This window comes from Ylistrum balloti, unplaced genomic scaffold, assembly GCF_031769215.1.
Source record: "Ylistrum balloti isolate Yb309-2 unplaced genomic scaffold, AGI_CSIRO_Ybal_v1 Utg369798, whole genome shotgun sequence".
NCBI lineage: Eukaryota > Metazoa > Mollusca > Bivalvia > Pectinida > Pectinidae > Ylistrum > Ylistrum balloti.
The window spans coordinates 1,036,447-1,061,468 of record NW_026781977.1 but is presented as its reverse complement, the minus strand read 5'-3'; the positions used below and the strand labels follow the sequence as shown (position 1 = coordinate 1,061,468).

The window sequence follows — 25,022 nt, the reverse complement described above, 5'->3', positions numbered from 1 at the left end:
TAACATTTACCAGCAATAATACAAGACTACCTGAACTATTGATTACAGGTCATTCATCATACTTACCACAATTTCAATTTTTCATCCTCTAATTTGCTTTTCAAGAACAAAATTAATGTAAAACTTGCCCAGATATTATAAATGGTTTTGTATAACCCAATGTTACCAGCCTTAGTGTTTTTTTTTTCGCTTTTTTTTTTTTTTTTTCCTATCTATAGAAGAACAGTTTAATTCAAACAATTAGAATCAAATTTGGTTCAGATACATTTTAAAGATATAAATTTATTGGTCTGAAAGTCTCATGATTTTGGTCACTTTGATCGCATTGAAAACTCTTCTTGTGCTTTGTGTAATCACAATCTCTATTTCCCTTGACCAAGTCGACTGGTATCAATATGTATACAACATAGGGTACAGAGAAACAACTTCACCTTGTCAATTGTGCATTATAAAACTGTATGTTACGAGATTTCAAATTTTCAAATCAAAATTGTCTAAACCTCTGATTATCTTTCTTTCCCAATTGATGTTGTCCATGCACTTGGAACCTACCTGTATATATGCTACATTCATGTGAAATGTCGCTTCTCTTTGAGAAACATTCATTACTCAATTTCATTCTTGATTAGTTAAGACATTGTACACTGCGTATATCAACATCATGATCACATGAGAGTCGACAATGCATACTTACTCTAGTCCCCTTAGAAATGTTTCTTGTGGGGTAGGTGGCGCTAATGTCCTTGGTGGCGACACCTGGTGGTTCTGGTTAACACTTAAAAATCCACTTGATGGCGAATTAGTGATGTTATTCCAGTGTTCAGTATTGTCGTCATTGTTTTCTTCATCAAGTGTATCTGACAAACTCAACAACAAGAAGTTGTCCTGAAAGTCACAAATTCCTCCAAGAGGTATAGGTGTGTCCTTACGGCACATGGGGCAGGGAAAGTGTCCCGGCTTCTCTCCTGGGTGCCGGCGAACATAGTCCCTTAAGCAGTGCTCACAGAAACTATGCAAACAGGGCAAAGCCTTGGGCTTAATAAAAGGCTCCAGGCAAATTTTGCACGACAGAAATTCTTCTTGAAGTTTTTCTTTTAAGCTTGCTCTGTTCGTTGATCTCGCCATAGTTAGCCATTCTACAAAACAGAAGAGAAATAGTTATGAAAAGTCAATCCCCATGAAAAATCACCAAAAGCTGAATGTCATGTTAATGCTGCGCAAAAAGAAAAATTTTTGAAGTGTTAAAAGTGGAAAAGTTTTAATTAGTTTATTTGATTAATTATATTGCCATTGTTGGAGCAACATCTGAGCTGCGATCAAGGAAAATGTTGGAGGGACAATTCACTTAAATCTAACATGAATGGGAAGTATTTGAATTTATTTGAGAAGAAGTCCATATCTTGTTATTACGATAGGTTTGTAACTCTTATAAATACTGGCCATAGTATCACATTCTGTTATAGGACTTCCCTTTAGCTTAAAGGGTTCAATCAGCATAAGCCAAGTTGAAACAATTGAAACCCTTTATGGACTTTTGAAGGGGAAATACACAGTAAATCCATAACAGACTAGAGTGTATTTTTGTATAGGTTTGGTTTATACATGATCAAAAATACCACTGAACATAAGAAAATGAGAAAATACTAAATGAATTACACTGGGTGCTCAATCAAAGCCATCTTAAACGAGTCTTTATAAAGAGTAACTAAAATTTTTTAATTTATCTAACAATTTAACCAACCTTATTAAATTCAATTTTGGGATTGGCCATCTCTTTTTAGTTAAAATACTTTTTAAATTTGTCACCTCTAAAAAGCTGGAGAGTTTGTCCATCACAAAAACCCATCCCTTTGTAGTCAAGTTGTAATACTCTTTAACGAGGCTAAAGTAAACAGGGGGAATATTTCTACACTTAAAACTTAATCTTATATCTATTTACACACACAATTCTGTGGAAGGATGTCAGGTATTTAAAATCTTTCATCATGTCTATGTGTAGACCAACATACACATTGAAATGGAATTTATTTATGTTTGATTAATTGTCAACAAATCTCGATACATTTCTTTCCGCCAAAACTGGAGAGAACGCAGACTGTTATACAAGTTTCTCCGGGATCCTACAGACCTGCGACTACAGTAACAATGGTATACTACCTCACTAATCTCTCACACCGTTTCCTAATCTGAAATCTACACACACAAATTCTCTGTACAAACACCTGACCAGGCTTTCAGACGGTTACACTATCCCATAAAAATAAACGCAAAACGTCGTACAATTTTCGTCGTACAATTTTCTTCGCAATGTGTATACCAGATTGAATCACTGTAAACCCAGTTCTTTTTTAATAAGACTTCATTTTCATTTGAATCATGTATATCATACAGCATGTTTCATTTCTGACATGTTAAAACTTCTACTGTATATATTGGTAAACAGAGAGAAACATGTCTGAATTTTTTTTAAGATTTCAACTCTGTTACAGTTTCCCCCCAGATAGATCATCTGAGACAGCTTAAAATTCAATTGGGATTTTAAATTTTGCCCTTCAGCCCTGGCATTTTAATATCAAGTGACAACTCTTAAGGTAGCTGATGCCTTAACTGTTTCATTGATATCATTTCTCGAACACAAACATGAAAATTTCAGATGTCAGTTTTCATCTGAATTTATCAAACAGAAAGTATTAAAAGAAATTGTACTCTCTTTACAAATATGTGATATATGTTAAATATAATATTTGCAAAGAGGAGAATATACTGTAAAAAAGATTGCAGACCTCTACCCCTAAAATCTCCAACCAACCTGTCCCCCAAAAATAAATACCTTGACAAATAGAAACTTCCGCAGTATCATCCATTTCATGTCTGTAACAGCACATTATAAAATAGCAGCGATTGCTAGCTGTGAGCCCAGATTAATTGTACATATTCCCCACTTTCTCCAAATATCCAGTATTGTTTTATTCTACCTCATTACCGATATCAATTATGTATTTGTAGGAGAGAAATCAATGACCATATGCGAATTCAGATCGACTGAATGGACAATGCTTGGAGTTTGTATATGTAGTTCCCAGGAGTTGTTGCATTGGAATAATGCAACAGATGCCATTCAATCAGTCTCACATGTATCACAAATTATGACGATTCACTACATATTTCAGAAGGTACAATGTAGTTATCCATTATATATCCCAAAGGTTGTCATCATGGTATAGAAGTCATGTCTCTACACAGCATGCCTTCTATCATTTGTAACTGAATTCACTTTCCACAATATAAAACCTTGAATCGATCTAGCATGCTTAATAAAAACATCCTATTTATCGCTCTCTACATAGGTAGAATATTACAATGACGGTGTTGTTATGGAAACAACAGGTGAAAGAGGTGTGTTAATTTGCAGCCTCAGCTCTATAGCCAGAAAGTCAGTCAACATAATGTACAACCTAGATCTGCCAACTCTCACCCACATGGCCCTGAAGTCTGGCGAGTAGGACCACTCTCCTACCGGCAAGCTTTACTAAGTAAAACTAAGTCTAAAAAAGTGATATTCCTAACAGATTCTTACTAAACAAAAATGCAAACAAAATTTAAAAAGGTTCTACAGGTGATTTTTTGTCCAATTTGTTAATTTATTGATGTTTTTAAAATCCGTTAATGTATGAGATTACATATTCAGCCTATTAACCCCTGTGCTATTACCCGCAGTTTTACCTCCATGGAGTTATTTCTATCCTGATCCTGGCTTCCTGTTTATCTTTTTCAGCTAAAAATATATGCCTTCATTTTGGTGCTAATGGTCATCACCTTGACTATATTTTAAAACACAACCCATAGTCTTGTTTTCCATCCACTAGCCATAACTAACTCCGACATTTGCTGTTTAAATATATATCTTTCTCCTTGAACCCAGCATGTCTAGGTTTTATTTCCAGTACTCTTAAAGTAACTAAAAAAATATTATGGTTTATAAATAATATTCAACACTTTCTGAAATATTCACATTTTCCAGGTTTTTATTAAAATACTTTAAAGACAATAAGTTCGAGAATTTATTTCTTGACCTGGAAAAACATAACAATTACTTATGGGCCTAAATTCCTTCTAAACACTTGAACTCCCCCCCCCCCCCCCCCCCCCCATCCCCCCACCCCTATCCCCCACCCCCATCCCCTTAACTTCTCTTTGGAAATTTTGTCAGCTTTCTTTCCATTTCCTTTTCCTTTTTAATTATTTGTATTAATTTCTGTGTAGCAAATTTGAGAAGTTCTGTTCACATCCATATCTGTTGGTTTAAGAAAGTTTGTAAAAATGAATTACACCCAGAATAAGAATTGTGCTGACCATTATTAACCAGACCTGATGTTTCACTGTATCCATATATCATTAGCCTGCTACCTCACTTTATCACACAAGGAAATGGTTTTAGGTTAAAATGGCACCAAGATATCGGAAAGCAATGATTTCCTGAGGTTGGGGAGACTAGGGGAATTTATCATGGGTGTGGAAGTGTGGGAGAGATGTAGTCTTATAACTACCATAACCATCTTGACATCTTCCACTAATACTTGACACAACACATTAGCTAAACTGTTGTGTTGTTGGAGAAGAGGACTCATTGTAGTAAATGTCCACAAAATCAGATATCCAAGAAAAGAACCAGATTTCCAGCATTTTCATGTATTTACAATTCTAATCTCAAAAGAAACTTGAAAATTTTAAGTAAATATAGAAGAGAAAACATTGCAAACAAACTTTCTTTTTTTCAAGGAATTTTCAAGTATAGCAAAACCAACGATTCTGACTCCAATGTAATGGAGATTGGTTCATGAATGAAAATGAAAAAGGATTTGACAACATTTCCACTGAACTGCATTAAATGTAGTTATATGGGAGAGCTTAGATACAGTCAACAAAATCATCTTTTATGAATTCTAAAATAATTGAAGATATACATTAAAACCCCGATCTTATTTTTCATGTTAAAAATAAATATTGAAGTACTATAAACACTCTAAATACATAACAATATAAATCTACATCTTACGTGGTTACTTAAGCACCAAGATATGATTTCATTAATTGCAGCCTTTGTAAGTTGTCAATATAGCAATCATTGTGAAAACCCGAATCAATTGTTGCACCTATTTCTTAACATCGCGCTTACATTTTAATACATCAAAATAAGTATGTGTATGTTACAGTTTGCTTTCAATAATTTATTCTCATCAAAATTTGAGGACATTTACTGCTTCTTTTGGTATAAGAAGTTGCCTCAAGTTGTTGACCCTTTTCTATGGTGTATTGAGAATCTGAGATGGAGGGAAAAGAAACAGTTTACATGCTTCTGACATCAAAAAGCTGGAGGCCTAGCCCCCTTATCCTAGAATCATTATGTCAATAACATTATACATAGTTTGCTGTCAGAATAGAGTGACATTGCCTTTGAGTCGAAGTTTTATCTATTTCATTCAGAAAGATCTGACACAATTCATATTGAATCAGTAAGTGATATAACCTTCGACCTCCCTTGAAGAAACACATCCAAATATTGGGTTGACTTGGTCCAGAGTACATTTGTAGAATTAATACTTGACAAGCCCCAATTCTAAAATGAAATGACTTTGAAAAAAAAATCTTTAAAAAAAAAGAAAGAGAGAAATGAAATTTGCGGTTTTGAAAAATTTAATAAAAACTGTAAAATGTCAGTAAGACATGAATTCCCTTCTCACTCCAAAGTAAGTAATAACTATTTGATGACTTTGCAGAAATTGTCATACATGTGATCTTTGACCTTTAACCTTGACTGATCACTGCTTTGATAAATCACATGAACCAAATCTATTTTGAAATTCTCATGATGAGATGTTGATTAAAAATAACAGAACAAAATAGGATGGGATTATCAGTGAACATACATTGTATATATCACTATTATAACACCCCACCCACAATGAAATGAGACAGGACCATCAATGAACATATATATCACTATGTCAACACCCCACCCAGAATGAAATGAGACAGGACCGTCAGTGAATAAAGACATAACTATAAAAACACCCCATCCAGAATGAAATGAGACAGGACCGTCAGTGAACATAGAAATCACTATAATAACACCCCACACAGAATGAAATGAGACAGGACCGTCAGTGAAGACATAACTATAAAAACACCCCACCCAGAATGAAATGAGACAGGACCGTCAGTGAAGACATAACTATAAAAACACCCCACCCAGAATGAAATGAGACAGGACCGTCAGTAAACATAGAAATCACTATAATAACACCCCACACAGAATGAAATGAGACAGGACCGTCAGTGAACATAGAAATCACTATAATAACACCCCACCCAGAATGAAATGAGACAGGACTGTCAGTGAACATAGAAATCACTATAATAACACCCCACACAGAATGAAATGAGACAGGACCGTCAGTGAAGACATAACTATAAAAACACCCCATCCAGAATGAAATGAGACAGGACCGTCAGTGAATAAAGACATAACTATAATAACACCCCACCCAGAATGAAATGAGACAGGACCGTCAGTGAATAAAGACATAACTATAATAACACCCCATCCAGAATGAAATGAGACAGGACCGTCAGTAAACATAGAAATCACTATAATAACACCCCACACAGAATGAAATGAGACAGGACCATCAGTGAAGACATAACTATAATAACACCCGACCCGGAATGAAATGAGTGGTCGTGGAACTTTTACCATATGAGACAGCACATGACACAGACCTAAACAATATACATCTTGATCCAGAGAAAAAATTACTCCAATTCAATTTGTCCTCAACATCAAGTATTGTGCCAAGATCTTATGGTTGTTTGAGAGTTAGTATTGTTTTGGATTTGTTATTCAGAAGCATATTGGGGAAAAAATAATGGATGTCAGGGTTTTTCCCATACGTGCATGGATATAGTTCGGAAAATGTTCAGAAACATATTGAAAAAAAAATGCATGGCAGGGATTGTTCGGAGATTTTTGGGGGGATGTGTGTTGGGGGATTGTTGGTGTGCACTGTAAGGAAGTGTGGGGCCTGCTGTATGCCTGATCTAATTAGTGTCTGATAGTTCCCACACCTGCACACCCAACACATGGTGGATACAGGATGGCCCCCATATCCTGCTCAGAATTAAAATACACCTTCAAAACTCCTACACACAGCTAAATTTATAACACAGTGTCCTTATATATATCTTAAATTTTACTCTAGACTAGTTATAATTTTTACTTATCAAAGCTCCACATCAATTTTTTTCATGATTTGGTTAAAAAAAAACCCATAAAACAATGATTTATCAGTTGCCAAAAATGAACTTATGCCGGTTATACTAAATTTCTACTGAAACCTTTCCTAACATGATAATAATGATCCAAGATAATTTTCCAACTCAACACTCTCTGAGATAATAAAGACATTAATACCCTTCGTCTTCACATACAAACATGATACTGGAAAGATGTGTGATCTCGGACACAATTAATGTCATCTATAGCATAACCATTATGACGTCAGTTTGTGGACAAAAGAAATGGCTACAATTCATGGACAAATTACTAGTAGCTGTTCTGCTTTATTGATTGAACAGTCCATAACAAATTATTCATTTTGTTTAAATCAAGTTATAACCAGCATCAGAGAACAAAATTTTTATGGAAAACTATATTGTGGCATTTATGGTTGTTATAAATGACAAAATTTGCAGTTACACACCGCATATTGCACACAATATATTTTGTGCAAAGCCTTCTCATTGATAACAACCACAAATGCCACAACATGGCAGTTCAATGCTTCAATAATTTTCTTTTTTTCAGCTCTTTGCCCTACAGGGCCTACAGTGCATCTCACTGAATGACAAACTTATAAGCTTCCAAAAGACTTTTACTCTTTGATAAACAATCTAGTCCATTTATCCTATCTCCTGTTCATGTCTGACGAAACCTTAAACTCCCAATAGATTCAAAGCTTGAAAATGTTCCAAGGAATTTTTTGGCACTCACTAGCCCGAAAATTGTCTGGTGTCTGTGCTGATGTATGGAAATTAAAACTTGCAGAAACAAATCTGATCAGATTAACAAAAGTTTCTTGTAAATATTCAGTATGAAGTTATATTTTGTCAAGAACTTTTCAGTGTTTTTCCAAAATCAAATTAACATAAATCTTATACTGCCATTCATCTGCAAATTTTCAACTTTATTTTACCATAAATGAGCCAAACTCATTACTCTTTACAAGACACTAAGCAAAAAATTCTAATATGATAGCATTTCAAAGAACACAAGAACTTCAAGATCCATGTTGTACCTAACCCAAGTTGTAGCAATGGAGTCCTGCATTGGACCCCAGGAGACCGATATTGTGTACAGATAAGAAACTCCAAATTTAAGCCAAGAATACCCAGAATGTGCTCAAGAAAATCCAGGTTGTATCCAAGTTTTTACAGGTTGCACCTAAGAACACTCAGCTATGTTGTACCCAAGATCCAAAATTTTTCACCCAAGAAGACCCTGTTAGGTTGTACCCAAGATCAAAAAGTTTTCACCCAAGAAGACCCTGTTAGGTTGTACCCAAGATCAAAAAGTTTTCACCCAAGAAGACCCTGTTAGGTTGTACCCAAGATCAAAAAGTTTTCACCCAAGAAGACCCTGTTAGGTTGTACCCAAGATCAAAAAGTTTTCACCCAAGAAGACCCTGTTAGGTTGTACCCAAGAATGACCATCCAGGTTGTACTCATGAAGATGAAGGTTGTATGGTTACCTGAACATCACATGATCTATCACATGACCTACCTGGTATAAGAGACTTCTTCTTCTTTTTACTATTACCCTTTGGTAGGGTGCAAAGTGAAGACACCTGTGAAAGGGAGGTAACCTTTGAAAGGTCAGAAAGGGCTCCTTCAGCCGCAAACCAACACATATCTGTATTGTCTCCTTGTGCTTTGGAGGTGCTTGGACACACAAATTCAAACCCTGTGTAATTCTTACTTCCAGTAAAGAACCCTCGCATAGACTGAATAGCCCTTTTAGGCCCACTAAAAGTTTTCTTTTTCTCCATTAATTTGAAGAAAAACCAAAATTCAAAGTTTCCGGTGAAATAAAAATATAGAAATCCTTGTTCCAAGAATTGTTAATGAAAAGTAAATCCCACGCAGATTACTGATAATCATAAAGATCCACTTTTTACCAACATTATGATTTTAACCTCATAACGTCCTGTGTTCGCTCCGGATGTCAGAGATATTAATCCTCCACAATGAAACTTTAATAAGTTATATCCTCACACATATTGTTAATACCGTCGAAAAATCCATTGTTACCAAGGAAAAACCTGTATACGAAACCCAGCACTATACCTCAAATTATAGCGTTGTACTAGTGAAGTCAGTGTCATTCTCAGTTTTACTACAGTGTAGTGTCAAACCCACAACTCTATCAACGCTACAGCTGTGTATACATGTCCCAGGATGCCCCCTTTTTTAATTTCCATTTCCAAATGTCAATTTCACAAATAATTTTCTTTTAAATTTCACAAAATCTGCTCCATAATCATGGTGAGTGGCCCCATTTGCTGGGACAATAGGCCAGTAAATTTGTTCGTAAATGTCAATATTCCACTTAATGTTCTGGATATCCTCTCCAATCTGTGATGTTAAATATGGCTCTCACTTTTCACTTCCAAGCATTTTACAACAGCATGTTTTCCCTTTTTCTCAAAATCACATCACATTAAATTTGTAAGAAAAATCCGATCAATTTCCTTACAGATCTTGTTTCTGTATTAAAATTTTTCCTGAGATTATGATACCAAATAATATAATTTTTTGCAAAAAAAAAAAAAAAAAAAACCCAATTTCTAAATCAATCAAAACTTCTCACATAATTTCATTCATATTAGGTTACTTGTTTCATTATATCAACCCGTACATGATCCAGCACATTTCAGTTTTTGACACATTATTTTCATCAGTGCTGAAATTAACTGTAATATCCCGGACTCTCAGCCATCGTAGCAGACAATATTACTCCATACGTTGGAATACTGGATTTCAAAGAAATGTAGGTTGCCGAATGAGTTTGAATGGGTTCCAAAAATACCCTGCTCTACCTTAATACACATGTTCAACCTTTCGCAACAACACCATCAGTCAGTAAAATCCTCAAGATGTATTTCTAGAAATGCTTTTCAACCATATTCTAAAACAAATAGATCAGAAACAGAAGTGAAGGAGGTGAAGGAATTCATCTCTCGTCGGACGGGTAGAACATCCAAGTCTGGAGATAAACCTCCAGGATCAACAGCTTGTCAGATAAGTACGGACTTAACTCCGTTAAATCTCTTCATTACTCCTATGAACAGTGTAAACCATCGAAAAAATTTCCAGAATCCAATACTTGTTTTACACTTACGCCAAAAATAAATCCAACTTTGAACGTCTACCGCAGGGACAAGCAGTCCGATGATTTCATCTCCGACTATATACAAACACTTTAGTTTTATGAACAAAACTACTTTTGTTCATTGAGAAAGGCCTATATATATATAGGTATGTATGTGGAGGGGTCTATCGACTCGATGAAGCACACACCTGTGGGCTTAGTGTGGAATCCTCTCTCACCCAAACCTATCAACTTAATTAAACATGCCGTAGGAATTTTAGCTGCATTCAGTAGCTTAGCAATACCATACTTCAGTGTCTGTACACTAACTACAACAAGCTTATCATAACCAGAATCTTCAACTCTGATGAAAAGCCTTGTTAAATTTTAGTGAGGTACTGTATATATCACGACTCTATCTGTGCTGTGGTTGCCGATGGGAATACTGTACTGTTAGGATCAAATCCAACAGAAAAAAAACCATTCAAGGTTTATAAGTCCCTCAGGTCAATCACGCAAATTCCTACCTAATTATACAACACTATCAGCTCATCATAACACTACTGACATCATATCTCTCCATCGATAAAATATCTTCCGAACGATCTCCAAAAACACATCTTGCAAAAATCTAGCCGTGTGCGCCTTGATCTTACAGGTCTCCACAGTATAACAGTTGTTTTTTTCGCCTGCTCTACATTCCCTCTTTCATACACACTCCCTCCTCCCCTCAGTGGCTTCAGATGGTGAGGCTGACTGGAGATGTTCCCCTTTCCTCCCCCTCCCCCTCCTCCCCTCAGTGGCTACAGATGGCGAGGCTGACTGGAGATGTTCTCCTTTCCCCTCCTCTCCTCAGTGGCTACAGATGGTGGGGCTGACTGGAGAAGTTTCCACATCTTTACATCCCCCTCCCCATTTCTCTTTCTCCTCAGAGGCTACAGATGGAGGGATTGATGAAGATTATGATGAGATTGGCTGTGTTTGCCAACTTTCCACTTCCTGTACATATGAATCTTCTACCATTGTCTGTTCTCCTTTATCAAACCTACATTTAGGTAAAACTTGTGCATCTTTAGAGGTACCCCAAGGGTAAACCAGATTTTTAATATTCATCAGAAATATTTTTTAATGAAAATGCTCAAATGATCCAGTAATAGAGAAACTGTCTACTATTCAAAAATATGATATTTATTCTATACAAGTTTTAAATATATCAATATCATTTATTTATTTAAATGAAAATCTATACAAAAAATAACTATTAGAATAGAGTCTTGTTTAATTAAATTCATAAATGACTAGTTCTTCGGAATTCAAACTCTGTAGTGAAATGAACAGGAAAATATTTACATTTGTACATACAATATTTATGGCACAAGAGACTTCTTAAGAGCTATAAGCTAATCCTAGAATCAATACATTTGTATTTTTCATCAAAAGATTTTGTAATAAGAAATAAATAATTTATTCGACAATTTCAAGACATTTTTCTATAGCTTGTGCCAGTTTTTTGGGATGAAACCAGCTTTTCTGAAACCCCATTTCCTGTACAGTTCTTTTGATGTTTAAGTTTTATTTACTGTGCTGAAGTGTTTGGAGGTATACATCCCTAACTCTACCTGATTAGGTTACCTTTGATGTTACCTGTGGGTAGCTGTTGGTTCACTGTGGGATTACCTGTGGGATTACCTGTGGGATTACCTGTGGGTAGCTGTTGGTTCACTGTGGGATTACCTGTGGGATTACCTATGGGTATCTAAAGGTGAACTGTGAGATTACCTATGGGTATCTAAAGGTTAACTGTGTGGTTACCTATGGGTATCTAAAGGTTTACTGTGTGGTTACCTGTGGGTAGCTGTTGGTTCACTGTGGGATTACCTGTGGGTAGCTGTTGGTTCACTGTGGGTATCTGTTGGTTCACTGTGGGATTACCTGTGGGTATCTGTTGGTTCACTGTGGGATTACCTGTGGGTATCTGTTGGTTCACTGTGGGATTACCTATGGGTATCTGTTGGTTCACTGTGGGATTACCTTTGGGATTACCTTTGGGTATCTGTAGGTAAATTGTGGAGTTACCTGTGGGTTGCTGTAAACTATCCCTAAACTGTCAATAATATTACTGACACTTACTGTTATGGTGCCAATGATTTTGAATCTATCAGATTTACTAGAGTAAAACAGAAAATGTTGCAGTGGAGAAGTAATGTCCATTACTACACCTCATTGAAAACATTTTATCATATGTATAAACAAGACTCTATTCCTTCCTACTCTCACCAAGTTTGTCTCCATTGAAATACATAGCCTATCAAAACAGAATCTTGCTTGCTGTGAAAATGGCTTTCCTAATATTCCCCAAAGACACAAGCCTGTTATTACTAGGGTAGCCATTTTCATCTGGGAACAGATAATCATAATAAGGGAGTTAGGCAAGGCATATCACTGTCCAAGTAATTGATTTTTTTCCCTTGGCTTAGCATACTTTATCAGGCTCAAACCAGCTCACCGGTCTCCTTGTCTACAAGCTTGGGAACTTGCTCATCTGTCTCGTGTGTCTGAACAGCTCATAAAGCTTGCTAAACAGACTATGGTGTCTAAAAGTCTCAAATTTGCTCACCAGTTTCTTCTGCCTGTAAGGCTCAGAACTTGCTATAACTAGTCTTTGGTATATGAGAATCAGGGTTTGCTTCAATATTGTTTCCATGTCTACAAGGTTCAAAGCTAGCTCAACAGTCTCCTCTGAGGCCCAGGGCTTGCTCATTAGTCCTTTCTGCAAGGCACAAGACTTGCTCATTAGTCTCTCCTTTCTATGGGGCCCTGAGCTTGCCCATCAGTCTCTCCTGTCTACGAGGTCCAGGGCTTGCTGAATAGTCTTTACTGTCTATGGGTTCGAGGGCTTGCTCATCAGTCTCTCCTGCCTACAAAGTCCAGGGTTTGCTCATAAGTTGTGTCTACAGGGCCCAGGGCTTGTGGAATAGTCTTTACTGTCTACAGGACCAAGGGCTTGCTCACCAGTCTCTCCTGTCTACAAGGTCCAGGGCTTGCTGAGTAGTCTTTACTGTCTACGGAACCAAGGGCTTGCTCACCAGTCTTTGGTAAAGAGAAGGCTCGGAGCTTGATCTATTATCCACTGCAGTGTACAAAGCTCAGAGCTTATTCAAAGCTGGCTTTGCTATATCATGTGAAAAGGGGGAGGCATTGGTAGGGGGAAAAAAGGGATAGGGGACAAAAAAGAAGATAGAATGGGGAGAGAAGGGGGCAGGGGAGGTGGCACAGGAAATCCAGACCAGCATAGATTGGAAGGTATTCTCCTTGTATTTAGCCACTGTAACCTCCTTGTAGCACCTGGTTTATATCCAAATCCCACATGCCAATACATCAAAGTACAATGTAAAACAGACTTCATGGAGTACAATAATTTCATGCTAAAAAAAATGTGACAGAAAAAATTACATGTGTCTGTTGCAGGGATTGGTTTGACTCTTCATAGTCCTTAATTACTTCTGGAAAGTAAGCATGGATATTGGGCATTGGGGTTGAGAACTTACACATTTCACTTCAACACTTCCTATCATTTCTCTTTGGAGAAATCCATTCAGAATTGAATTGTTGGTTTATCTATTTATTTTCCTTTTTTCACCATTTTTTTCACCATTCACATTAATTTCTTCATGATTTTAATCAATTTAAAAAGAGGACTTAAATTCCTTTTCCCAAAAAGATGGAAATTGATTAAACAAATAATACTCTTATATCAATTCACTTTGCTGAAATTGAGTAACATCAAAACAATTTTTTCATCAAGATTTTACATGTATCATTTTTTCTTTCTTTTATTTTCTTCCCCTTATCAACTGACAGTTTACATGGTACATCCTAAGTTAACAATATATGACATCAGCAATAACAGTTGTGCCTATCCTTGTACAGATAGAATAACTGGTTCAGGAAATCTAGTCACTCACTAATATTGTTTAGAATACAAATCATTGTTATGACCATTCAAGTAACGCCAGGTATGTATTCTGACCTAAATTTACCTGTAGCTGGGAAGTGTCACTCAGTGTAATGATAACTTCCTAAGCCCACCACACACCCTCCTAATCATGACATTTGGCAACAGGTTTTTTTTTACCTGGGCTCGCTCACATCCCTGGGGGTCAACCGACAGTCCCTCAATGTAGGTTCTTGGTAGGTCTAACTTCCTGTTCTCATTTTAATCCCACAAATTTAATTAAATACCTCATTGCAGTATGCAACATTTCTACATCCTTACTTTTCAATATCCTATCATCAAATCCCATTCACCCTCCTATTTTCTGTTCCTGAAATTTTCTGTCTCTGGAAATTTAAATCTCTCCAACATTCTATGAAACCGTATTCCCCCCTCACCATTATTTTGTTTCGCAAAGTAAAATGTTTTCTAATAAGGCCTCCTCACATTCCAGTCTCTGAAAATCTAAATGGTCTAACTTCACCCAATATTAATAACAATTAAACTTTATTACAGCAAAATGCCTCAAAGTTGTCCACATAGTATAAAATTTCAATTTCTGAATCATTTAAATCTCATTCTCTCTCTATATCCCTCCCTAAATCAGTCTATTAAAATCTTGTATCCCTCCCTAAATCAGTCTATTAAAATCTTGTATCCCTCCCTAAATCAGTCTATTAAAATCTTGTATCCCTCCCTACATCAGTCTATGAAAACCTCATAACCTTCCCTAACACTCCCTACATTAAGTTTATCAAAACCTATATCCCTCCCAGAAGTTTAGTCGTTTAAAACCCGATTTCTTCTCCTCCATATCAATCAATACCTGAAAATCTCAATCCCTTTCTGACATCAGTCTATCAAAATCTCATTTCCATTTTCTTATTAACATCATCATGATCAATCTGGCATGAATTGTGTGACAAAGCTAATGATTGAATGATATTGGCTTATACAATCATATGGAAGAATATGTTAATGTTTTCACTAAAAGTCACCTTTCCTTAGGTCACTATATAAAGACAGATTATCTTTTCCCCAACAAAACCACCATACATCTGTGAAGTATGGCAGAACCTTTTATCTTAATCCCCTTCAAAAAGGGCTGGATATTTAGGGTACACTCCACCAGTGTGGGAACAGACCGACAGAATGGCTGGACAGGAAGTCCAGCAGCCCCTTTTGATTATGGATGAAGGGTCCAGAATTGATTAGCGTGTAATTATATGCCCACTGACCATTAAGCCACTGGTCAAGCCTTTCATTTTTTATTGCCCAATGATGGCTGTTTGCTTTGGCCTTTGCAGTAAAGAGGAAATGGTTACATAAGAGCTCTCAGCCAGCCATCAAATGACCTTGTACTTGACCTTGAGGGTCATCAGTAAACACTGATGGGGTTTACTTTAGTTTTCATGCTGATCTGTTTGACTCTATAATTATTAACCATAGAGCACAAGTCTGTCAGTCGCTAGAATAAATCCGCTCCCTATGGAAGATTATTGCAAATTATATTACAGAATATTATTGCAGCCATGTTTTTGTGAACCATTAAACTATCAAAAAAAGACAGAATAAAAATACTCTCATTACTTGATAATGATTTAGTTTTAGTTGTTTTTTTTTCTTTTTCTCTCAAAATGTCATACAAATTACATAAATTTGCCACTACAACAGCTGTGTTTAAGGAAACCAGATTTTTTCAAATAATATTCAGAATTAGGGAGCTTGTTGCATTTAGAATAAATTGTAGATCTGTAAATGTGTAATTTAGGCCATCAAAGAAAGATATATTAAAAATTACTTTTCAAAAAGAAAAATAAACAAATTTACATCAAATATACCACGAAACTTGTCAACACAGCAAAAGACAATCATTTGGTATCAGATTTATGAGAAAATATCTGCAAATAAACCATGCCCACAAATATGCCCTCTTCTTCATTTTTAGCAATATCATAAATCTTAAAATAGTAAGCTGAAAGTGGTTTACACATAGATAGCCGTACCAAAATTTTGATACTATATGTTTACACTAGGGGAGAAGAGGGGGAGCTTATTTGAGGAAAAATATAGTACAAAAATCAAATCAAACTCACATATATATGATATAATATATAATGATATACCCTGGTATATTATAGATTAAATAGTAACAGATACGCAGACGAAAGAGTCTTGGGTTACTAAGCCAAGGATCGATACAGATAAGGAAACCAGACATGTATGCTTGGTATAAATTGTTTTATAGTCATCGTTATATACAATAGTAAGCTATTCTCAACTCATTAACGACTACATCACATAAGTCTCAGGTGAAGAAGGTTGACAGGATGTTTTCCCAGTTCAACAGTCATATTTCAAATGACGAATGATACTGTCAATTATATCTCATCAAAAGCATTGACAATCTGAATCTTACCACGATAAAACAAAAATATTATTAACCTTACAAATTTCAGATTTGATAAATAGTCAAATCTCATCAGAATTTTAGTATAAAGCAATTTAAAATGCCCTCACTTCACTCCAATTCCAACAGAATTTTGATCAACAAAGATCCATTAAGTTAACAATCCTCAAACAAAGGCCATTCAACAAAGGTCATGGACCAATGTTTTCTGTAGTTCAAATGTCATTTTACCAGCCATCCATTTCCCTTCCATCTAACTGTCACTCATACAGGCTTAATTAGAGAAGCTCTATAAAGCCTCACTCATTCATTCTGATTTATACCAAGGTTTAACTGATGAGTTCAATAATCAATGTATATAAGTACAATACATGTATATCCGTACTGTATTCGGCTTTTAATTGACTTTCTCCTAACCCTGCTCCCACCTCACCTCTCTCTCTCACTTCATCTTACATCACAGATTGTTTCTTCTGTTTATTTTTAATATGTTTATTTTTAATTTAAACATTGATATTTCTGTGTCCTGAAAATTATGTTCTACACTAAATAAGTTCTCAGTGGCCATTTTTATCAATATCAACAGGTCTAAATATAGGTGTCACACATCAAACTTGAACCAGTTTGTTCAGATCCAAAACCCGAAATGTACAAACACTACTTCACCCACCTGCACTTACTCCTACATACCCATTTAAGCTATATTTAGGATTATCCACTGTGTGAAGTTTGCAAAAATTGCTAATAAGAAAATAAAGAATGAAAAGGAGGTTTCTAAAAGATATGTAACATATGCTTCATATCAGAATTCAATATGATCCCCAGTCAATTAAATACTGATAACATATGATGATGTTTTTGACAGGTGTCACACGATCAAGACTGTATGTCTATATCATGGCTATGTTATATAAAGTCTAGAAGTAACAGGACCTCTTCCATTTGAACAAATTACTTACCCTCAAAACCAACAGGAAATTGCTTTGTCGAGATTAGACATCATTATATTCAAGGACATAAAACATAAATTATTCTTCAATTCAAAAAAACCATTGGAAATGCATTTTGAATGCTAGTAATTTTTTGATAACATCAGTAAATTAAATACTCATATTGTCACAAATGCTTCAACTCCTACCCATACAAAAAATTTCTGTTGTAAGAAGAATGAAAAAGAATGATACGTCATGAAATTATTTTAAGAACATCAGACAAAAGATGAGAAATTCTATATGGTGCACTTCTTGTTATGAAAGATCCTATCCTTATTTCTTGAAAATTAACTGAAGTTCAAAATCAAGATTTTTTAGTGTTTCTTTTTTTTCTTTTTTAAGGAAGCCTTCATATGTGAATTTAACATTCACAAGAGCAGGGAAATTTAGGAGTTTTTAGAGCTGCGTGAAAGGATAGAAAGGAGACAGGAAGATCTGATATTTTCGAATCAAGAAGATATGATCCGGTACAGTAGATGAACTGTGAGCAGGATCCATGTACATGTATTATGCATGAACTTCAAAGATTGGAGACAAAACAGAAATGTTCTAATCCAATGTTGTTTATGGGGACAAATTCAACAAGGGAGTTTACATGTAAATGTTGAGGGAGGGATTCTCTGGACAAGCAATGTAACAGATATATCTATTTGTTAACCTAAATGGGTCGGGTAAAATCAAAGGTATAATGGCTCCATTGTAACACAGACAACAGGCTTGTAGATCCACGTGTTTATAAAACAGTAAATTCTCTGTTCTATTTGAACAACGAAATGAGAATTGTTCATGAAGACTAGCTATCAGAAGAAACAGAAATCTTTCTGATTAATTTGTGTCTTTACAATTCTGACTGTAGTTAAACGAAAAACAAAATCTAGACTTTTAGATTTTAAATGATATGGTACAATAACTACAAAATTCTCGGTGGAAACAGCTGTCTTCAACTCGACAGGTTAAATTTCAAGTAATTGAGTAGAAGGATCAAAGTCGGAGGTTGAACATGTGTAACTGAAGTGAAACCCGAGAGCAACTGATCATGACTGGCTATTTCTATGGTAACGATACCAATTCATTTCAATCACAAGTATTTAAGGTTTGTACTCAATGAGTATGCTCTTGTAATACATTAATATAAGGTTAAAAAAATAGTGCTATATTGATAGTTAAAAAAAAGGAACTTCTGGGAAAATATCATCACTGATCTACAGTACTTTAAGATTTTTATCTAAATTTGAAAATGTTCCTTAGTAACACTTAATTTAATTATTTATAATAATTGCGACACTATTTATCCAACCTATACTAATCACTCTTGTTGGCCGTGATAGAAGTGCGTGAGGGGTCTTATTGTGGGAGGAAATTTTAGATTGTTATGATATTTATCATACTGGTTTTTTGTAGAAGATTTTGGTAGCTGTCCTTTCCATGAAGATTTAAAAGTTTGTTTTAAATAAGCATTTCTTACTCCAAACTGCTGACAGTTCAATGCATATTCAGTGTAACAATTCATTCTTTTTCTTCAGAAAAAAATTCATTTCCAAAATCATTCTGTACTTTATACATTTTGTGTGATATCAGTTGACAGAACAGGATAGTGTACCCATGGCCAGTTAGCTTGAGCTCATAGTTAATCATTTCATCTTATCTTATGTTACAGTTAACAAATTTCTCTTAAAGATTTATCAGCTGTTGACAATAAGAGCTTGTTCATGACACAAAACAGACAAATGAACGAGGAAAGTTGAACACAAGATCACAAATGCCTCTTTCTTTTTTTCCAGAAGATTATTAAATTTCACATAGTTTGTGTGCATAATACGTAAACAATTTCTTAAAATATCATCAGTTTGTCAATTGTAGGCTTCAAAAACATCATCAGTTTAAAATCAGGATTGAAATTAAATAGCACTAATACTACCTCAAGTATCATACATAAAAAGGGGCAGTATAACACCACGAGAACAAGAGAACCTACTTTACTTGGTGTCTTGTAAACCCTTGGATGAAGGGGAATTTAGGGGTCAGAACACAAGGGGTCAGCGTTGGTCGACTTAAATGTTACCGGAAACATTACTGTGGGCCGATGACAAACTACAATAGAGTGTGATATTTCAGTCGGGACCCAACCTTATTAACCCCATAGCCTCTCCAGTCAAGCAACTTCACTTAGTTTGAATTTTAACATTCGCAGCAATTTTGTAAACCAATTTACCAATGTGTGTTAGTTGAATACAGTGTTTAAATATATAACTTCTTGAATATCTACTGTAGCTTTGTTTACTAAATGATGCTTTCAGCAATTTTTTTAAAGAGCTGATAATATGATTTACTGATTGAGAAAGTTTCAGGATTTTCAACTTTTTTCAAACATCTTTCACAAGGGTCCTGCTTAATCCATCTTCATTTCTTATACTTCAATCATCATAAAATACATACAATGTCACTTATCTAACTTGGTCAGCCAAAAGCTCAAAACAGTTGAAGGAGGCAGAAAAAAGACTACCACTACGAAAATCACACTGGATTTTTTTCTCAGTTTTAAATATTACTGTTATATGTGAGAAAGACGATTTTTTCATTAATGTTAACATAGTGAGGAAAAAAGTTTTGAAAAATGTTGCATTAACAAGGAACTCTAATTTGACAATGAGAACACAAATGAACTGATCAATATATCTAGCTAAATTTAATCTTATAAAGTATCGATATCGTTGCCACGGAAACAAATTTGAAAATAATTGAATAACACTTCCAGTACCGATTTCAGAGATCCTCTTAGTTAAAAATTTTCACAAGTTCCTATCCAAGAATTTTCGTCTCCAATAAGGTAGTATGTTTCAAAATGAATCCCACACCAGCCAAGAGATGGGTTCAAGATCTCAATTTCTGCTTCATAAAGCAGGAATCGCTGCAAATTAAATTGTAAACAAGGTAATTCACCAAAACCATGTAACAGTCAAGATCAACTCACCTTCACTCTTCCGTTTCTTAGAATCCAAATCTGACGCAGCAGATACACACAAGAACCTTTTAATTCCCATGATACAGAGTACCCAAGGGTAGACGTACAGAATCCAATCTCATACACATCAAATGTTCATTCTCCAGTTCTAAGTGAAATTGAAAATTTCCTTCTCTTGCTTGAATAATGTATAAAGCTGATGGACCAGCAGTCACGTTTCTAACATAAAAACATCCAAGTATCTGAAATAAGTTCTAATCTTTATCGACACTGCATGCTCGCAGGTGATCCAAGATTAAATCAAATTTGAAATAAAATTTTCCGGAGTCCTTTGGACAATATTTTCTCTACACATTTAAACGATGTTTTATACTGAATTATCTAGAAAACTGAAAAAAAAAATCATAAATCTATTAAAATACACAGATCCCTGGGTTTTGATAATCCTGTATGTATTTACAAATACTATTCCAATCACATTAAATAGGCACTTTTAAATCCAAACAATTTAAACTTCACTGAAACGTGTGGTATTTCTTCTCCTATACTCATAACACTGGAAATGAATCTGGCAGGGTCTGGTCACTGGTATTTGTAGTCCAAGCTTGACCAGGAACCCCACTGGTCATTCATCCCTATGGTTAAATATACAGTCCCAACTTAACCAGTAACCCTAATGGTCATTCATCCCGACCCAGTGGTCACTCATCCCTGCGGTCAGCTGAGTACTATACACAGGTGAGAGAGTGGCTAGCAGCCTTATACACTCTGTAATACATCCTTCCATTCATAAAATGATTCAGGTGAGTTGACTGACATCTGCCAAACCCAGCCCCTTTTTACCAACTTAGTAGGGAGCTAGGTCAACCCCTATTGTTGATTATGCAACTAAAGGGTCATTAGCATGTTTAACAGGTAACCACAGCTGGAGTCATTCACCTGTAAAAAGGACCACAGGCCATCCCTTTTATCAACTGTCAACTAATATTAATCCTTTTAATTATTAGTAAAAACAGTTGGAGAAATAAAATTAAAACAGGTGTGTCCATTTCCATTAGTCTGGTTAAGGATATCCCTTAAAGAAAACATGATCATGAATGATATAGCATTTCTCATGATCCCAATAAATATTTGTGTGACCTTTATCATCACACTAAAATTTCAAAATCTTTTTTCTTCTTTTGACATTTCACTGTTTTGGCAATAGTTTTTACAATTTCCAAAAAATGTTCATTAATTTTATTTATACTTTTCCATTTCTTTCCAATTATACATAATTGTAAAAATCCATGTCCATTTTTTTCTTAATAAAATTTAATAGTCTGTTTTCTTATTTAAAAATATTAGGGATTTTTTTTTGGTTTCCAATCAAAATTACAATGACAGGTCTGTATATATATATTCAATCCCAAAAATTTCTAAACTCAAGGGTTGAAAATGCTGATTCTAATACTCATGTGCTCAAGAAGCCCGTGGATAATTATTGAACAGAGTTGTCCTTGTTAATTTCTTCAACACGATGCCATACATGTTGCTACCAGAGACAATATTACATTACAAAGTCATTTGCTAATATGTCTGGAGACGTTGACCTTGCTTTTGTTCGACTAAAGGAACCCGTAACTGGGCTAAATTGCATTTTACTGATAACAGTCAAATCAGACGAGAAAGAATAAAGGACAGTGTTACAATGCCTTAAAGCACATAAACAGTCTTTTTGCTGGTCCCTTCCATTTAAGAATGAGGCCATTATGATTGTATAAAACACCTCACGATTAAATCATTTGCTCGTTCACTGACCCTTTGGAAAACTCTCTTGAATAATCTGAACTTTTAAATGGATTAAAAAATAAAAAACAGTCTTACGAGAATGGTTCATCACTTTTTAAAATACACTGGTATTGTATTTGGGGGTACTAGAATTGCTTTGGGCGTTCGTTCTACCAATTGAGATTAACATGTGGAAGTAGGGTGTATTGTGTGGTTAATTTACCAGAAATAAGTACGGCAAATCAATGGCACATTTCAGAAAAAACAGATTATACTTAAGATGAAACTTTAAACAAATTCAAGAATGAATAAAATTGGACGGAAGGAATTATTGTGCTTGTAGAACAATACAGACAAATACAGAGTTTATTTAAAAACATACAAGTCTTTAGAAAACGATCACCACAATTGTTACACACTTCTAAATTTCTCTGATTGTCATCAAAATTAGGCAGTCGTCTACCTACCGGGCCTTTCACCTGATCATGTGACCTATTCAGAACAGGACTCGGTCAACCAGTAACCTCTGAATGCTTGGATTGCTCACCCATCCAATGCCTCTGAACACTTGGTTCACTACTCTAATCGGAAAATAGCACTGTGACACATGATTACAAAGTCTCTACCCTCAAATTTGGCTTAGGTGAAATTGTCAATATCCAGTGTGGCACGGTTAAAGTTAATGGAAAAATATTGTTTTTCAGTCATTAAAAGATATAAGAAATTGATGGTTTCAGAACTACCAGATGATGTAATATATACACCAAGTAATTTCAAGATTTTAAGAAAAAAAATTAAGTATCTTGTAAATCAAGGTGAAATAATCTATACATCAAATACAAAATCTTTATATTTCTGAAAAAAATATTTTTTTGAAACTAGATAATGCAAATAAGAATTAATGCTCGTTAATATAATTTATGAGCGTCCTTGATACCCAAGACAGAGTGATGTCACTGAAGGTTTTCAACAAAATAATGGTTACTTTGAATTTGGAAACTTAAAACACAAACTCTTTCATGGTATTATTGTCATATAATGAACCACTGCACCAAGTTTTATAAAATCTCTAATTGATTGAAATGAGGACAGGATGAACAGTTTTCATATGTAAACATAACCACCTTTAAAATGGTGAAGGTATAAAAATTACTGGCGAAGTAGGAAGACTTCATTTCTGCATCATTTTGGATCAATTTCTACTGCAATCATTTGATTTATATTTCATAAAAATTTTGCAAGTAATTAAAGGACTGGACATATGATTTGTGTTGACTAATCTATAATATTCTGACTGTAAAGACAGGAAACCACTATGTATACAAACTAGATGGGAGACTACTAATCCCTGATAATGACATATAAAATCCTATAAAGTATTTACAAATGACCACTCCCTACAGATAATATCATATACTGGTCTTTTGAATGGTCCCCTATCACCACCTCTCTTAACACTTGTATATATAGCACGTCCTGATAGCCCTAAAGGGAGAAACAGAAAAAAAACATCCTCTGCCTCACAGATACAAAGATGACAGTTATCATGTTGAGTTATATACAGGAGTGTCTTGACATTATCATTGAGTATTTTGATACGACTCCCTTATCCTATTATCATTAAGTATTGAATTATAATCCATATGTTTTCTTTCACATCAGTAACATTCCTGAAGTAAGTCAGCTTTATCGACAAGCAATAGTTTTATTTCACTTTCCAATCATATCTGCCACTCTTTAGTTAAAAATACATGTGATGTTGGTGAAATGGATCATACCTTCACAGAATGGTTACCATAATATTTCCATGACTTTCACCGACATATTCTTGGTATATTTTTTTTCTTTCATTAACAAATATTTAAGAATTTTAAGTGGTACACATAAATTTAAGATATTTTCCAGAATCAATAAATCCAAATTTTGTGTAAACATCCTGGTTTCCCCAATAAAACATCAGATAATTACACCCATCTTTCCTCATCTCCTGGTCAAAATGTTGCTGCCCCCTCCCAGGGTTTTAATCCATGACCCCCGCCCCTACCCCTACTTCCCCTACATCAAGGCTAAGTAATTGTTAGTGTGAAACGAATGTTCCCTACCACAACAAGATTACAAAGAATTACGGCACAAAGTGAAACGAGTTTCCTGTTGGTTGGCTAACACTTACGCAAGTTCCTCAATCTGCCTTATTTTGCTATCTCCAAGTGAAATTGGAGATCAATTGTGAATTTGCCCACAGATAATTCAAGGTCATTACATCAATTCACCGATTTGACCTTGGGATGATCGTAAATTGAAAGTTGAAGATGAGACAGAAAGGGAAGGAAAATATCTATTATATCTTTCTGTTCCCAGAACTGACTTGTGCAATATGTTCCCATAGCTATATAGCCCTCCCACCCAGGGAGGGGCAAGCCTATCAAAACTGGGCCAATTTCCTTTGCCTCTGAATCTAAACCTGTGGC

At 35.1% G+C, this 25,022-nt stretch overlaps 1 protein-coding gene across 4 annotated transcripts in view; it reads right to left on the bottom strand.

Moving 5' to 3' along the window:
* Window positions 1-25,022, bottom strand: part of LOC132544425 (tyrosine-protein kinase SRK2-like) — a 108,600-nt gene that overhangs the window by 18,320 nt on the left and 65,258 nt on the right. For 3 of the 4 annotated variants that reach the window (XM_060208019.1, XM_060208020.1, XM_060208021.1), the window contains one exon: window positions 695-1,136. In XM_060208019.1, coding sequence (XP_060064002.1) covers window positions 695-1,136 — 442 coding nt within the window. Of the gene's footprint in view, window positions 1-694; window positions 1,137-8,839; window positions 9,105-25,022 lie in introns of those variants that run through there. The other variant, XM_060208018.1, reaches the window with a different exon arrangement.